At 39.2% G+C, this 13,842-nt stretch overlaps 1 protein-coding gene and 1 pseudogene across 1 annotated transcript; both read left to right on the top strand.

The window, feature by feature from the left end:
• Nucleotides 1-1,989: 1,989 nt before the first annotated feature.
• LOC108239051 (vacuolar protein 8) lies at nt 1,990-13,502 on the top strand. The gene is made up of 11 exons (XM_025007054.2): nt 1,990-2,103; nt 2,275-2,394; nt 5,307-5,426; nt 5,954-6,162; nt 6,930-6,975; nt 7,062-7,195; nt 8,593-8,724; nt 8,837-8,951; nt 9,700-9,834; nt 12,246-12,371; nt 12,541-13,502. The coding sequence occupies exons 1-11, from the start codon at nt 2,010-2,012 to the stop codon at nt 12,672-12,674; spliced, it is 1,365 nt and encodes a 454-aa protein (XP_024862822.2). The 5' UTR covers nt 1,990-2,009; the 3' UTR covers nt 12,675-13,502.
• LOC119617410 lies at nt 3,036-4,742 on the top strand (annotated as a pseudogene).
• Nucleotides 13,503-13,842: the final 340 nt, after the last annotated feature.

The following is a 13,842-nucleotide window of genomic DNA, read 5'->3' as shown; positions in this document are numbered from 1 at the left end:
CAAATGGCAGGAAAAAGTACTAAAAGTAACAAAGATGTTGCTTAAAGAAAAAGTGAGCAAAACATTAACTAAAAGTAGTAAAAGGCTAGCTAAAAGCAACAAATGCTAGCAAGAAACTAAAAATAGCAAAAAACTAGCTTGAAGCTAAAGTAGCAAAACACTAGCTAAATGCAAAAAGTAGCAAAAAGCTTGCTAAAAGTAGCAAAAGGCTAGCTTCAAGTAGAAGAATGGTAGCTTTAAAGAAGCATAAGAAGACAAAAACTGAGCTGAAGCAGATTTCACAAACAATGTTTTGAAGGAATTGAAGAGATCTCAATGTACTTCTATGAGGAAAATATTTATAAACAAAGTGAAATATTTTTTGTGGACAAGTGCACAAGTTATAAAAACCAAAAGTCACAGCTTCTCTTGAATGAGCTAAACATATTGGTCTATGAATGGCTAAAATAGCTGAAAATATGCAGAAGTAGTTAGATTGCAAAAAAAAAAAATAAATGTATGGGAAAACCGCCACAAAACAAACCAAAACTAACCAAATCAAATCATAACAAAACTAACCAAATCAAATCAAATCAAACCAAAACAAATCAAATCAAATCAAATCAAATCAAATCAAATCAAATCAAATCAAATCAAATCAAAACAAAACAAAACAAAACAAAACAAATCAAAATAAAACCTGCAAAGCAATAGTGTCAACATTGAATCAGCATTCACAAATCGAATCCTCTGGCTGCAAAGATTCAACCACAGAATCACGTGACATTCCAGCAGGTGTGTCTTCTTGCAGATGGACCAGGTATGTGCTTTAACTTTTAGATGCAGTCATGGCTTCGGGCTTCTGTGATAGTTGTTCCCTTCTGCTCCAAGAATTTGCTGCACGTTTGAGGAGAGCTTGGGAAGAAGTAGAGCTCAAAGTGAGGGAGGTTTTCAGAGAAACAGTCCGATGCCCCTGCTTTAGGAATACACCGGAGAAGAGGAGGGCTCACGATTTGTCGTTATTGCGCCTCATGTCTGGTAGGAACACGACTATGATACAGAGTGTTGTTGTGTAGAGAAAAACACTCCTTTGGAGCTGTTCTGTTCGATAAAGAGCATACATTTAACATCTGATTCATGTGTTGTCTAATTGTGTGTGAATGCTGATTCAGCATCTACACGACAGTGATCCTGTTCCTTTTTATTCTTTGTCTTTTCTTCTGTACCTTTTTTGACATGTAATTACTTCTGCATATTTTAATCACACAAATGTAAACTGTTCAGCTCATTCAGGACATTCCAGCTATGATTTTTGGTTTTTTAAACTTTTTTATTTTTAAAATATTCAACTTTATTTAAAACAGAAATCCCCATATAAATACACTGTGATGTCATCAAATCCTTCAGAAACATTGTTTCCTTTTAAATCCGCTTTTTCACACCGTACCAAGCAACCGACGCGCCCCACGCCGTCAGTGCATTTTTCATGAATGGAATGAGCACTCCTTATATATGGTCCAGACGGACATGTGACCCTAGACGCCTCCCATTCCAGGACCTTAAAGAAAGCACAGTTAATCGGCCACGTTGCCCCAGCAGGGGGCCGGCACACATCAGTGGCACAATGGATTACAGTCTAACATTTCCACAACATACATTGTTCCACAAGTCCTGTGGTTTTACAGAAACTGAACTATGCTGCCTTGTTTTTGTTGTTATTGAACTTTATTTTATTTAATGATTTATTTAATAATAGAAGAGTTTTTTCCCAGCAAACCTTTCAAACAAGTCAAACTTTCAGTCTCTTTGAAAAATCCTTTGTTTTTTGTAGTTTCTCTGAGTATAAATGTAATATGTCACATGTTGCTGATTTTAAAACTGGGTAAAAGCCAGATAATGTTTGAAATAATGACCTAATGAATGAAACCTTATATTGAAGATAGACTAAAGGGCTGAACAGTATCCTCATTTTTTTTTTTCTCTCTTTTTGATTGTGTTTTTCAGTAAACTCTCCCTTACCGCACGTTTTCATGGAGCCAATCATGGCTCTTCTTTTATCAACTGAGCTGGAGGTCCAAAAAATGGTTTCTCTTGCTCTGGTTAACCTGTTAGTGAAGAATAATGGTAAGATTCAAAAACTGTTGTGTTTTTAAATATATATTTGTATACATTTTAATTTATAATGCTAAATTTAAGTCAAACTGAAAGGTAAAATTAGCATAGTGTTTGACCATTTCAGACTGACCCTTTGAGAGTCGGATGGTCATATTTACTGTGCATAAATTCTGATTTCAGTGTGTAAAGAGTTGGTGGTTGAAATGGGGATGCTGGTGCCCATATTGGAGTTATTCCAGTCTGATGATCCTGCTGCTCAGTGTCACTCTTGTGCTTGTGTTGCCATGCTGGCCTCATGTGGTTTGTTCAACTTTTATGTGTTTAATTCTTTCTTTCTTTGAGTTTGAAACTAAGGTCATATTATGATGAGAAAAGATGGAGTTATGACTGTTTTGGTTAAACCATGTAAACTACTTTATGCACAATTTCAAGCAACATTGCAAGATGTGGTGGCACTCAAAATGTGTTGTTGTGTGTTGAAGTCCATCACCGTCCCTCTTCTGGACCCCTAGCAGTTCACCTACAGAGCCAACAGGTCAGTAAACAATGCAATCAACATGGCCCTCTACTCCATCCTGCAGCATCTGGTCTCCCTGGGAACATACACTAGGATCCTTTTTGTGGTTTTTAGCTTTGCGTTCAACAAAGTAGTTCCAGCTCTATTTCAAGACAAGCTTTCCCAGCTGGGCATCCCTGACATCTTCTAGAATTGCGCCGCTCAAGGTGGCTGCATGTTGGAGTAGCTCTGTTACACTCATTCTGAGATATTGCTTTTGAATAGTTATTCCTCTTGTTTTCTTGATGTAAATCACTTTTTTGGATCATTATTTCCTCTGGTATTGGATGCTGTGCAGCTGGAAGGATTTTTACTGATTTTTAGTTTTTTACTTTTGGACATTTTGTTACGTCAACATGACAACAAGTGTTAAATGTAAAGAACCCTGAAGTCCAGTCATGGCCAGAACCAAGCAGACTGCCCGTAAATCTATCGGAGGTAAAGCTCCCAGGAAGCAGCTCGCCACCAAAGCTTCCCTACATCCCTACAGGCCCGGGACCGTGGTTCTCAAGGAAATCCACCACTACCAGAAGTCCACCGAGCTGCTGGAAGCTGCCCTTCCAGCAACTGGTCCAGGAGATTGGCCAGGACTTCAAGACCGACCTGTGCTTCCAGAGCTCGGCCATCATGGCTTTGGAGGAGGCCAGCGAGGCTCACCTGGTGGGGCTCTTTGAGGACACCAGGGCCGAGGACATATCGGGACAGACAGCTACAAGAGACTGTTCCTGCCCACAGCCATCAGCATCTATAACAAGTCTTTAACAAATCCAGAATTATGAGCTACAACAACATTTAATTTCCCTTTGGGATTAATAAAGTATCTTTGAATTTGAATTGAATTGAATTGACTCCACCTGGGGAGGCCTGTCTCCAATCCCCTGACCATCAGCACCTGATCTGCCCCAAGGCTGTGTTCTTTCTTCCATCGCTCTTCTCCCTGCACACTAAAAGCTGCATCTCCACCCATCTGTCTGTCAAGCTCCAGAAGTATGCAGATAACACCACCACCATCGGACACAACTCTGGTGGGGGCTCAACCACCTGGTGGACACTGGAGAGTCTTTCTGCTTTCACTCAGGACCTGGAGTGGGAGCCCAACATCAGCTGCGTAATATCCAAAACCCAGCAGAGTATGTACTTTCTGGCAGCTGTTCAACATGCCAGAAACGATCGCAGTGAGCTTCTACACAGTCATAGTGTCATTGAGTCCATCCTCAATAACTCCATTACAGCAGGGCAATAAGAGGACTTAAATTGAATGGATAAAAGACTCAAATGCACATTTGGTGAATTTATTTTCCACTGTTGGACACATTTTATTTTGCATTGTAACAGAAAAATGTTTGGGTTGCCATGGCAAAAGCTCTAGAGTTACAAGGACTTCTTGTCAAGCATGAGTTTACTTCTTATTATTCACTGCCAAAGGCTAGAGACTGTGTCTGTGTGTTTGTTTGTAGTGTTAGCAAAATATCCCATGAACCACTGGACGGATTCTAATGACACTTTCAGTAAGTGTTCACTGGATGTACATCTACAGCTGATTAACTTTTGGAGTCAACCTCATTCAAGATTGCCACCACAGCCAAGTGGCATTAGCAAACTCAACTAGAAGCACTCAGAAAGCACAAACCTCCGCCAAGGCCATAGCATCATTAAAAAATAGTCCGATTTGGATTACGACCAAAATTTAATTGGTTGTTTCTTGCAGATGACATCGTGATCTGTGGTGAGAACAGGGAACAGGTGGAAGAGAACTTGAAGAGGTGGATGTATGCACTTGAAAGACAAGGGATGAAAGTCAGCTATAGAAAGACACCTGTGTGTGAATGAGAGGGAGGCAGGTGGAACAGTGAGGCTACAAGGAGGTCAGAGGTCACAAAGGTGCAGGACTTCAAGTACTGAGGGTCGACTGTCCAGAAAAACAGGGAGAGTGGTAAAGAGGTAAAGAAGGGAGTTCGTGCAGGATGGAGTCGATGGAGAAAAGTTTCAGGAGTGATTTGTGACAAAAGGGTGGCAGCAAAGGTCAAAGGAAAGGTTTACAGACAGTGGTGACAGCAGCCATGTTGTATGGTTTGGAGACAGTGGGACTGACAAAAAGACAGGAGACAGAACTTGAAATGGCAGAGCTGAAGATGTTCAGGTTCTCCTTGGGAGGGACAAGGATGGACAGGATTAGGAATGAGGTCATCAGAGGTCCAGCACAGGTTGAAGGACTGGGAGATAAAGTTAGAGAGGCCAGACTGAGATGGTTTGGACATGTGCAGAGGAGGGACAGTGGGTGTATTGGTAGAAGGATGTTAGAGATGCAGCTGCCAGGAGAAAGACAAAAAGAGATATATGGATGCAGTTAGAGAGGACATGGAGAGAGGACAGAGGACACAGAGGACGGAGTTAGATGGAGGATGACGACTCACTGTGGTGACCCCTATTTGGTGTGATAATAGCTTGGATTCTTCCCCAACACCCTCTTTGAGCACTATCACTTACTGCAAGATCTCTGAGGAAAAATATCCTTACCAAGGTTTGACCAAAATGGCTGTAAGTTTCTCAGTGTAAGATGATTTTAGTTTAAAAGTCTAGCCATGAAAGGTGGCGAGTGACATGAGTTTAAGGAATGCTGGACCTTTATTTTTTTTATTCATTTATTTTTATTCAGATTTAAATAAAGACACTCTGTTGGTGGATGGAATCATACCACTGCTGGCTTTGGCAAAATCTTATGATCCCAAAGTGCAGCAGACTGCAGCGTGGGCTCTGTTACACCTCACACAGTCAGGTTGGATCTCCAGTTGATTCAAAAACATTGTTCACTTTAAAATCTACTTTAGTGCACTGACATTGTTTTTGTCCTCTCAAATCTACTTTCAGCTTTTAACTACAGTTCTGCTGTCTTTAGCTTTTAGCTAGCCTTTCACTACTTCTAACTACTAGCATCAAACTACTTTTAACCAATCTTTTCCCACTATTACTTTTTTAGCTATCCGTTTGCTATTTTTAGCTTCCAGCTTGCCTTTTGTTATTTTTATCTTTTAACTAACCTTTTGCTGCACTTAGCTTTTAGATAGCTTTTTGTTACTTTTAGCTTTTAGCTAACCTTTTTCTACTTTTAGCTAGTATTCTGCTTCTTTTGGCTTTAACGCCTCATATTTAGCTTTAGTAAATTTCAGCGGTCATTCAGCACTCAGCGTTCACACTGCATTTGCACTGAAAATGCAATTTTTCTCGTTTCTTTTAAATCCGAATGTCACTGTTTGTGTTTTTCTTTAAGTGCTGCTGAAATAAATAGCTCTGTCTTTTTTCCAGATTGGGCAACAAGGAGCCTGTGCCAAGCGGGGGCCATCCCGGTTCTGGTTCTGCTGCTGCAGTCTTCAGATTCACAGGTTCAGTTTTACAGCTGCACAGCTCTGTGCAACATTGCTGCTGCCCAAGAACATCACCAGAAGTTGCTCAGTGTTGGGGATCACTATTTGTCAAAGTCACTTTTGACTCTCATGTCTTCTTCTGTGCTAAAGGTAATATTTCTGATTACTTGAGTTGACTGCAGCTGAATGCAGAGGTGATCACAGTTATATTCTTGGCATTGTCTGAGTGTGTTTTTGTGTCTGTCTGTGATCAAAATATCTCATGAATCACAGGACGGGTTTTAATAATGTTTTCAGAAGGTAATCATTGATGCACATCAACAAATGATTCACTTTTCAAGCCAACCCAATTTAGGATGGCCAACTAACTGAGCTTATAAATTAAAAAAATCGCTATAATTCAGTCGGTATAGCAGATATTATGTTATTTTTTATGTGGTAGTAGCTGAGAGTCATTCACAACACATACTCCAAGTACTACTATAATTTTGCTTAAAACTTCAGCATTAACTGTTATCTGTAAGCAAAATATTTCATGAACCACTGCACAGATTTTATTGAATCTCGCAGAAGAGTAATTGTTGGATGTGCATCTAAAACTTTTTACCTTTTGGAGTAAATCCAATTTTACGACATTACCATACATAAAAATGGCTACAGCTAAGTCAATTTTACAGATATTGAGCTACAACCTGATGTGGTGGTAGCTGGGTTTTACACAACAAAATACTCTGACCATGACATCTCGCGAAATCTCATAAGATTGCACAAAATGATATTTTCAAGGTTTAACCAAACATTTAAAACTCTGACATGAAAGGTTGTGGGTGATATGCATTCCTTCAAAGAATGCTGGTTCCTTTTTGTCTGCTGTGGTGTCTAATATATATATATATTTTTTTGTTTCTTTTTGTCAGAATTCAGCTCAAGCATGCAGATGCCTCCAAACTCTTTCAGAAAATGGTAAAAACAACAACAACAAAAACCCCAAGAACCACAACAAACAAGAGGCCGAAATGTTCGGATCCTGATGCTTTTTTTTTCTGCAGCTCTTATCCAGGAACAGCTGCTAAACTTCGGCTGTGTGTTACCTCTGAAGGGCCTTCTGAGAACATCAACCCTTCAGTGGATAGAATCCTCTCTAACCCTGCTGTCCGTAATCTCCGCACACCCAGCGAACAATGTATGATCTTTAAAAAGATCAGAGATCGTGTAAATGAGAAAGTTGGTAACAATTAGTGCTGTGTTGTACAGCTGCTGTGTGGTTGAAATTATTTCTAAGTCTATTGGAACTCTCTTTTTTAAATTACTGAACATACTACACAAATCTTACTTTTTTTTTTTTAAGCGATGCTCTGTCAAATCGTTAAAAGTACCTCATCAATCACAGAGTCCAGACTACGGAGAAAGAGGCAAAGGTTAGGCTAATAGCTTGCCAAACAGGTTAGGTTTTAAATGTTTTGATTCTTTTTCAGGCTTATGAAACAACTCTTTCTCAAACACAGCATACAAATATTAGTACCTAATAATAGCTGTTTAATAGACTTGAAAAATTATTTAAAAACAGGCCCTTGTTTGGCTAGCCTCTGGCCTCGTCGACATTAATAAGGATTAACAAAGCATCTCTGCCTTCTCCCATTGTTCAGAATTGATTCTGAAGATTTTTTGGGGAGCCTCTATGTTGTACCGTCAGTCGCAGCATAACTTGATGCATATTTGAACATACAGCAGCAAGGTAAGAGCTTTGTGAAGCAACAAAAATTTGCATCAGAAAAAATAATTACCTGAGGTGTATTTTTATTTTTCAGTCAGGAAAATGTCCCGTTGGTTTACATATAGGGGCAGGACTTAATAATTGTACTGCAGCCAGCCTACAGGGGGCGGTTGTCCTTTGTGTCTTTAACTTCCAGCTTCTGGTCCTGTCTCTAATTATAATTTACAGCATCTCAAGTGAAGTGAGATTTATTTATATAGCACTTTTCAGCAACAAGGCGATCCAAAGTGCTTTACAACAGAAACAAAAACAAAATCTGTACATAATGAAACACAAAAAAAGGGAAAACACATCAATCATGTCTAATCTAAATGAATCATGTCTAATCTAAATGGAATATAGGATAATCTAAATGGAATCATGAAACCAGACATATCTAAGCATGAGCTGAGACAGTCAAAATAGTAGCTAAACTAAACAATTAGGAATCTAACAATCTAACAGTATCTAAAGTGTGAGCTAAGATAAACTAAACTAAATGTACAGGAAGGATAAATAAGCTAAAACATGAGAACGCTAAACTAATGGTACCAAACTTTCTAAATAGTACCAGAGGCCCGCTTAAAACGGCCGACGTAATAATTACTAACTAAGATAGAGAAAGAGGGAAGGAGGAGGAGGGGGGAGGGGGGTTGGTTAACCATCTCAATGGTTAACCTAGCCTGGATGAAGACTTTTGCCTCTTTCTCCACACTCTGGACTCTGTGAGTGATAAGGTACTAACGACTGCTAACTATTCGACAGAACATTGCTTCAAAGATGACCAGACTGTCCCTTTAATGTGAATCATTTCCCCTGGATTCCAGGACATCCTGCTGAGTGAAGGACTGTTGAGGGACATCGGTCAGCTGCTTCATCACCCGAGAACGACTTCTGTTATAATCTCCCAATGTTGCAACATAATTACAGACCTCTATGGTTCCTGCATGGCTGAGCGGGTAAATCCAGTCTATAGTTCATGAATATGTGTCAAATGTCAGATTATTTTGATGCATCACAGCAGATACTGATAAACACAAAGGTTTATTGAACCCAGTCAATGTTATCTAGGCTGTGATGGAAAGTGGGTGCATATCGGGACTCCTTTGGACTCTTCTGTCTCCATCCTTATCAGATGAGACATTGCTGCATGTGACATCCTGCTTACATCTCCTAGTGACCTCTGGTAAGGGAACCTGGACTGCCTTGTTTTGAATGTTTGCTGCAGATTTGAGCTTTTAAAAAAAAAAATAAAAAATAACCCATGCCAAAGTTTTAAACAAAGATCTTGATCTGTTGACATGACTCTCAGCAACTACCGCACCAAATCTGAACTCGATATCTGCAAAACTGACTGAGTTATAGCTATCTATGTGTTTGATAAGTTTGCTTAGATGTGGCGGCCATCTTAAATAAGATTAACTCCAAAAGTTAATCAGTTGTAGATGTTCATCAAGTGATTACTTTCTGAGAGTTTCATTAAAATCTGTCCAGTGGTTCATGAAATATTTTGCTAACAGACAAATCTGGTTAACCCCAACAATTAATGCCAAGGTTTTAAGCAAAAATGTTGCGCAAAATGTTGTCATCAAAATATGAGATGGGGACAATGTTCAGTTACTACCACACCAATTTCTTACCCAGTATCTGTAAAATTAGCTGTATTATAGCTATTTATGTGTTTTCTAAGGTCAGTTGGCTGTGGTGGCCATCTTGAATTGAGTTGACTCCAAAAGTAAATCAGTTATAGATCTACATCCAATGATTTTTTCTGTGGGTTTCATGAGAACCCATTCAGTGGTTCATGAGATATTTTGCTAACAGACAAACAAACACATGCAACTTCACGTCAGCAGGTGATATTACATTCTGCATGCATTGATCCTGGATGTCATTTACACTGAAAAATGTAGGATCATTTCCTGTTGTTTCAGAATTGATTAAGACCAAGCTGAGCAGAACAGTGACACCAGAACAAGCTTCAAGACTGGTACAGCTTTGTGAACAAACAAGAAATTCCCAGCTGGCGTACAACTCTGCAGCCATCATATGCAAATTTGAAATGACTGGTACTGTGTCGTGGTATTTATGTCTGAGACATTCTTCTAAAGTGGGTTTCTGTGGGAAGGTTAGAAACAACATCTTACTTGTTGTAGATAGCTCTTTGAATGACTTCAGTTTGGAGGAATCAACATTTATTAATTAAAAATGAATTGAAGAAATGCATATCGCCCGCCGCCTTTAATGCCAGAGTTTTAGACTAAAATCATCTTTTGATGAGAAATGACAGAATTGTAGCCCTTTTGGTTAAACCTTGAAAATAACGTTATGTGCCGTCTCGTGTATGAGGTTCCATCAGTGCCAAAAATATGTTTATGTGTCTATGTAAGGTGTATATGTAGCATGCTATGTATATGTAAGGTGATATGTTAAGTATTATTGTAACATGCCTATATACTGCGTTGTGTCTATGTTCCGCACATATCATTATGTCACTTAACATATACACCTAACATATAATCTTACATATCACTTAACATGTACATAGCATGCTACATACACACCTTACATAGACACATAAACATATTTTTGGCACTAATGGAACCCCATACTCGTGTGATCTCGGATGACCTGTTAGTGCTTGGAGCATTTGTTGTTACTACTCCCGCACCAAACTTTAGTAAAATTAACTTGCAGTACAAGTAGAAGTCCGTGTAAATGAATGGGACATTTAAGGCAGATCCACATGAGTGTTCAGACTCTGGCTCCTAAAACACAACATGAGCCGGACAACTCCAGCTTCAAATTTAAAACAAAAGACGGAGGCGGAGACGCTTTGCCCATCATTTTGAAATCGATGGGGGAAGTTTAATTCTGACCCGACTGATGAGTGAACTTCAGATTCAGCCCAGATTCAAGTGAACTGCTGCCACCTCAAAACAAATCCAGTTTTCTAAATTTCCCATATTTCACCAACTTTTTACACCACCACGAATATCCCATTACACAGTCATTTACATTGATATATAATGTTTCTTTTAGAAACAAAACAGCTAGCTGTAGCATTTCCAGCAGAAGTTTCCTATTTCAGCCAAAATAACCATGTAATGCAAAACTAAAAGTGGCGTCAAGGTTTAAAAGTAGCATTTGCGTTACAACAAAATGAACAACAATAAGCTTAAACAAAAACAGTAATAATAGTGGAAATATGGTTAGCTTTAGCTGGATTTGTGCTTGTCACTTTGGGAGCTAGTTTCAAACCTTGGCTTTCACATGAAAGAACTTCAACGAGACCTTTAGGTTTAAGGAAAATGAGTTAATTGTGAATTGTCTATGGCAAAAAGGTGATTGATTGATGGACCGGGGAAATGATGTTCAGATGCCAAAATATGAAGTGATTACTCTGTTTAAACCATTAAAATGGGATGAGAGCAGATAGAAGCTAACTCTTTAGTTAAAGAAAACCAAAATGTAAAACGTATTGTCATAATAATGAGTCTGGTTGGTTGCCATAGAAATGAAGACAACATGAGAGCCATTCTTCCTCAGTTTCTGGATAATACAGACAAACGTTTCTGTTTGAAAAGGTACAAATGTTTATCTCTTGGCTTGGTGAATATTGATCCAAAAAGGACCAAATATGGCTCTACGGCCAGCAAAGTTTGGAATATTCAAGTTATTTTACGATTTGCTTGTTGTCGATCCTGATCATTACTGAAGAAATCACATTTTGGTTCTGTTCCATCAGTATTCAGCCGTTTGTTACAACAGGATGTAAATACCTGTACTGTCACTTTAAGAGCTTGCCATTTTCTGATGACATTTTTGCACCACTCTCTGTGCTGTGTTGTCGTGTGCGGGAGAAACTGGATGTCACAGAACCATCAGTCCATCCCTCATCTGCTGCTTGTTCCCGGGTCGGGTCGGGTCGCGGGGGGCCAGCAGCTTGAGCAGGGAAGCCCAGACATCTCCTTCCACAGTCACCTCTTCCAGGAGGATTCCAAGGCGTTCCCAGGCCAGCCAAGGTTACAGAACATTTTGGCTATATCCCTTTGTAAAGGGTGCAGCTGTCAGCAACTTTGATTAAAGTACAACCAGCAGATATCATGGTCCAAATCTCCTCTGCAGCCAGATACACCAAGAACGCAGAACGTACATATGTTAACAGGAGAGTGGTCAGCCTGTTGGTGACACAAACAACCAGATAATTCTATATAAACAACTGTGTAAGGTAGAAATGACAGTAATGTCAAGGTTTATAAATTAGTGTTCACATAAACCAGTAGTAACTTTTAGAAATTTGTTTTAAGGTGGCAGAAATGCACTTTGATTTTTACCCATTCAGTCCAAATTAAACAGTTTCTCCAAACTGAGGTATCTACGACAGGTAAGACATTAATTGTTGATAGCTCCTTCCACATTACCCTACTCCTAAATGTTCAGAACTGTAATCGCTGCTGTGGCTTTCTATCCCACACAGAAGAGATCATCCAGTTGCTGAGACCTCACCGCATCGCACTGTCCAAATATCTGCTGCTGTTCCTCACAAGCAAAGACGTTCAATTCCAGCAGCTTGCCATGGATACCGTACTCAAGCTCAAGAAAGGTTTGTATTTATTTACTAATTATCTCTATAACTCTGTCCCTTCTCATCAGCTCAGTTTGGTGGGAGGTTCAAGGAAAGCTAGGTCTTTAAATGTCCTAATCATTTTTTGAAAAAGGCACCGTTGGGCGTCAGCAGTTTGCAGCCTGTATTTTGCTTTGTGCGTCTGCAGATGGAGACTTTTCAGCGGTGTGGGCGAACGGCGAGCTGGAGGTTCAGCTGAGGACAATTCCTGCTCAGACGGAAGAGAGCAGACAGCCGCTGCAAATCGTTCAGCTTCCTTCTCAGTCTCCTGTTAACCCGTGACTCACTCTGAACATATCCTGGACTGTAACAAATGTTTGGTTTCATGCACTGAATGGATAGGGTTTTTTTTTTCCTGTTTTGTTTTTTTCCCCCCTAATGTGATATGACATTTATTTTTAAAAAATGAGAACATAGATTTGATATAGTATCAACTTTAATCAGATATGGCATGTTTTCAGACATTTTAACAAGCTGACACGTGATAGTCATGAGCAGTACCTAAGCTATAAGATCAGTTTTTAAAGGATCAGTCACACATTTTATGCTTTCATTATAATAAATGCATTTAACCTACAGGTCGAAGACTTTGCTTTGTGGAGGTGATTGCACAACATCAAAGCAGCAATCAGTGCAAAAATAGCATTGTATCTTCTACACACACGCAAAATTAAAGCAAATCTTTGGAAGCTTGGTTCCCATAGCAGCTCTAAATATGTGATTGCTGTATTTTACAAAATTCAAGATTAAGATCAGAATGCAGCAAGTCATATTTCAACAACAAACCTGGCTTTTAGCATAAACTGTCTTTATCTATTCTAAATCCACAGGGATAAAACTGAGGAAGGCAGAGGGTCTAAAAAACAAGACCTGTTAGTAATAAGTAAAAAGCAACAGATAAGTTGTAATCGTTAGTGAGGCTATCTACAACCACAATTGTAACAAAGTCAGGATGATGTGAAAAGTAAATAAACACAGAACGCAATGATCTGCAAACCTCATAACCACATATTCTATTCACAACAAAACACAATAAACATATCAGATGTTTAAACTAAGAAATGGTACCAACATTTTAGAAAAATAAAATAATTTTGAATTTGATGGCAACAACACATCTCAAAAATGTTATTCCAGGTCCATGTTTCCTCTGTAAAGCCTCTCCTCTTCTTTTACCATCAGTCTGTAAACATCCAGGAGCTGAGGAGAGCAGCTGCTGGAGGTTTTAGAGGGAATTTTGTCCCATTCTGGTCTGATGGAGGATTCTAGCTGCTCAACAGTCCTGAGTCTTCTTTAATAAATGGAACCTGATGTTGTTCTGAAACCTGTTTATACTTTCTGCATTGATGGTTTTTTTTTCAGATGTGTAAGTTGGATGGATGGTCCGTCTCTTATGTGGTGTCCATGGTTTCCAAAAAGAAATTCAAATTTGGCTCCATCTGACCACAGA

The sequence above is a fragment of the Kryptolebias marmoratus genome, linkage group LG10, assembly GCF_001649575.2.
Source record: "Kryptolebias marmoratus isolate JLee-2015 linkage group LG10, ASM164957v2, whole genome shotgun sequence".
Taxonomy (NCBI): Eukaryota; Metazoa; Chordata; class Actinopteri; order Cyprinodontiformes; family Rivulidae; genus Kryptolebias; species Kryptolebias marmoratus.
The sequence above is the reverse complement of the archived record's forward strand: the minus strand, read 5'-3'. Positions and strand labels throughout refer to the sequence as shown.

What these genes read in the sequence shown, in the direction of transcription:
- LOC108239051 (XM_025007054.2), top strand. Translation starts at nt 2,010, where the DNA reads ATGGAGCCAATCATGGCTCTTCTTTTATCAACTGAGCTGGAGGTCCAA. An exon ending in TGCCATGCTGGCCTCATGTG is followed by an intron (nt 2,395 to 5,306) that starts GTTTGTTCAACT and finishes ATTTTTATTCAG; the next exon opens with ATTTAAATAAAGACACTCTG. An exon ending in TGTCTTCTTCTGTGCTAAAG is followed by an intron (nt 6,163 to 6,929) that starts GTAATATTTCTG and finishes TCTTTTTGTCAG; the next exon opens with AATTCAGCTCAAGCATGCAG.